The 2,578-nt window shown below is 33.7% G+C and overlaps 1 protein-coding gene across 1 annotated transcript; it reads left to right on the forward strand.

The window, feature by feature from the left end:
- Positions 1–1,084: 1,084 nt before the first annotated feature.
- On the forward strand, positions 1,085–1,401 carry CBG18475 (the record flags this gene model as incomplete). The annotated part of the gene is made up of 2 exons (XM_002634574.1): positions 1,085–1,093; positions 1,141–1,401. 2 exons carry the CDS (start codon positions 1,085–1,087, stop codon positions 1,399–1,401), a joined length of 270 nt encoding a protein of 89 aa, XP_002634620.1.
- Between the last annotated feature and the right edge of the window lie 1,177 nt (positions 1,402–2,578).

Consider the following 2,578-nt stretch of genomic DNA (forward strand, 5'->3'; position numbering starts at 1 on the left):
AACAGATAATATGAAGTGCCCATAGGCCGGTTGAGCAGAATGGCGAAACTGAAATTGTGGATATCTGTCAAATCTTCGGAAAGATATTTGTTTTCGCATTCTTCTTGAGTTCAGATTATTTCACAACGAATTTATTTGGAACTTATGATTTGAAACAGTAAAAGTTTGGAGAATCGAAATATTAAAAAAAAATGAATTTTTAAAATTCCGAAAGTTGCTGTTTAAAAATTTGTCAAAATGTTCTGATGATTTCAAAAAGTTTAATAGTTTCTTAAAGGTGGGGGGACATGAAAAAATAATGTTCTCGAAATTCCGTTCAAAGATGCCCCTCGAGGAGTTGAACTTGCTCAGGTAAACGATTCGGAATTAGATCTAAGTTCATTCGGAATTAGATCAGGACTAGATCTAATACCGAAGTTACCACGAGAAATGCGCCGTCAATGACTCAGCTGCCGCGGATGAATTGTTTTGTTTTTTTTGTTGTCCTAAATTTTTTTCGTCAGGAAAATGGGTTTTTCTCTCAACTTTTGCCTTTTTTTTGCTCAATTATTTAAACTATATTTTCTGGAACATATTTTAATGTGTTGTGCACGTTTCTGCAAAATTTTAGGTGAATTTTTTTAGGGACAGCTGAATATTCAAAGTTCAATTTATATATACGACTTCTATAGAAGACAGTAATTCTATGAATTGACAAAAATACGCCGATTTTGAAGATTTTAAATTCGGAAAAAATTCTGCAGGTAAGATAATTTTTGCCCTTTTCAGCTTAAAGGATTACGTAAAAACGATGCAAGGGATCACCGAAAAAACAAGAAAAAAAGAGATTTTAAATTGCTCTGATAGTGAGCTCAATTTACACAAGTCGAGAAGGTATTACTTCCGGAAACTGCGTCTCGCCGTGAGCAGGTTAGTTTTCGAAAGTCGGGTGGAAAAAGAAACATGCGTGAAATTGCAGGCTCTCCACCAAATGTGTCATGACCCGATTAAAACGATTCAAAAATTTGGGATGTGTTGTATAAAACAACTGCTCTGATGAATTTATTTGGATTTGCAAAGATTTGAGTACGGAAATTATATTGAAATGGCTCAAGTAAGTTTATTATCGACATCACAAAGCCAAAAACTTCTTTTTTTCAGTTAAATCAACATTCATTTCATAAAGAATATCCATCTTATCTACAACCGGAAACTATGACAAGAGAATTTTCAAAATCGAAAATATGGACGAGCGGAAGAATTCGAATTGAGATTTTTTTTTTCATAAATTTTGTCACTTTTTCTTATTTCATAGGTCCTGTTATTCTCGCTGATCTCATCGTTTTCTTTTTTGCTGATCCCATTCATTCATTTGTATCACACCCCTCATTTTCGTTCCGATTTCCTATTTCTACATTTTAATCAATGTTTTTCTTTTTCTCATACTTGTTCTGTTTTCTTTTTTAATAAATTTTATTATAAATAAAGTGAATGGCGTTGAAAAGAAAGCAAAATTTTAAAAGCGCGCGCTACGATGCTCCGAAATCCCGCTGGTCTGTTCGGAATTAGATCTAATTCGTTCGTAGTTCATTCGGTGTTCGTTCGGAATTAGATCAGCTAAATTCTATATTAGATCATGCCACTTCTATTTACGAACGAACACACATCTAATTCAGAATGAAGTCAGATCTAATTCAGAATCGTTTACCTGAGTGTGAGGGCGATGATTGAGGGTGCGGCGCCGCTACCGACTGAGCCACGCGGGTAAAGAGAAAGCGCACGCCCGATTGCATACGTAAAGGCGAGGACGGCAGCTGTACGCAGAGTGACATTAAGCGTTGTACACCGTGACGGTAGAATGCATACTCTAGCTACAAAAAAACTACGAAAAATCTCCTGTCCCCCCACCTTTAAACTCCTTTTTTTTGTTCCGAAATTCCATTTTTTTTGTTCCATATTCTTCTTCTCAGCATATTTTCATATAATTCTCTTCTTTTTTCTCTCAATTTCCTCTCGTTTAATTCCTCCGATTACTCATGAATATTCAATTTTCCCCCGCCAAAAATAATAATAATGAAATAATGAAAAATGGACAAAAGAGAAAATAAATATCTCGAATCGAAATCATTTTAAGAGAAAATATTTATTTATTTTTTCTTTCTCGAAAAGACACAAAAAAGCGAATATCTTGTAATTTGATCGGAGACTTCCGGGAATTGTCCAAGGAGGGAGACATTTTATAAAATTAAAATTTTTTTTTCCTCTGTTTTGAGGGAAAAAAACGATTTTTCGTTAGTTCTCTGGTTTTTTTTATGGAGTTGAGAATTTAATTTTTTTCAAAAATTCAAGAATTTTTATCAAAGTTATTTTCCGTTTTATTAATTCTTTTCAAAAATATAAAATTTCGGATTTTCAGTAATACTTTGACAGTCTCAGAAACATTGGAAAATTTGCGAATTTTAGTTTGTTTTAAATCTCAATTATCTCGGTTCCCATAAGAGATATCAAAAATGTGCCAACTGATAAAATGTTTGAGATATTATGACAAACCCCAGAAGCCGAGATAAATCGGGTCAAAGTAGTAGAGGGCCCTTCTATT

The sequence above is a fragment of the Caenorhabditis briggsae genome (assembly GCF_000004555.2).
Source record: "Caenorhabditis briggsae complete genome, chrIV, whole genome shotgun sequence".
Taxonomy (NCBI): domain Eukaryota; kingdom Metazoa; phylum Nematoda; class Chromadorea; order Rhabditida; family Rhabditidae; genus Caenorhabditis; species Caenorhabditis briggsae.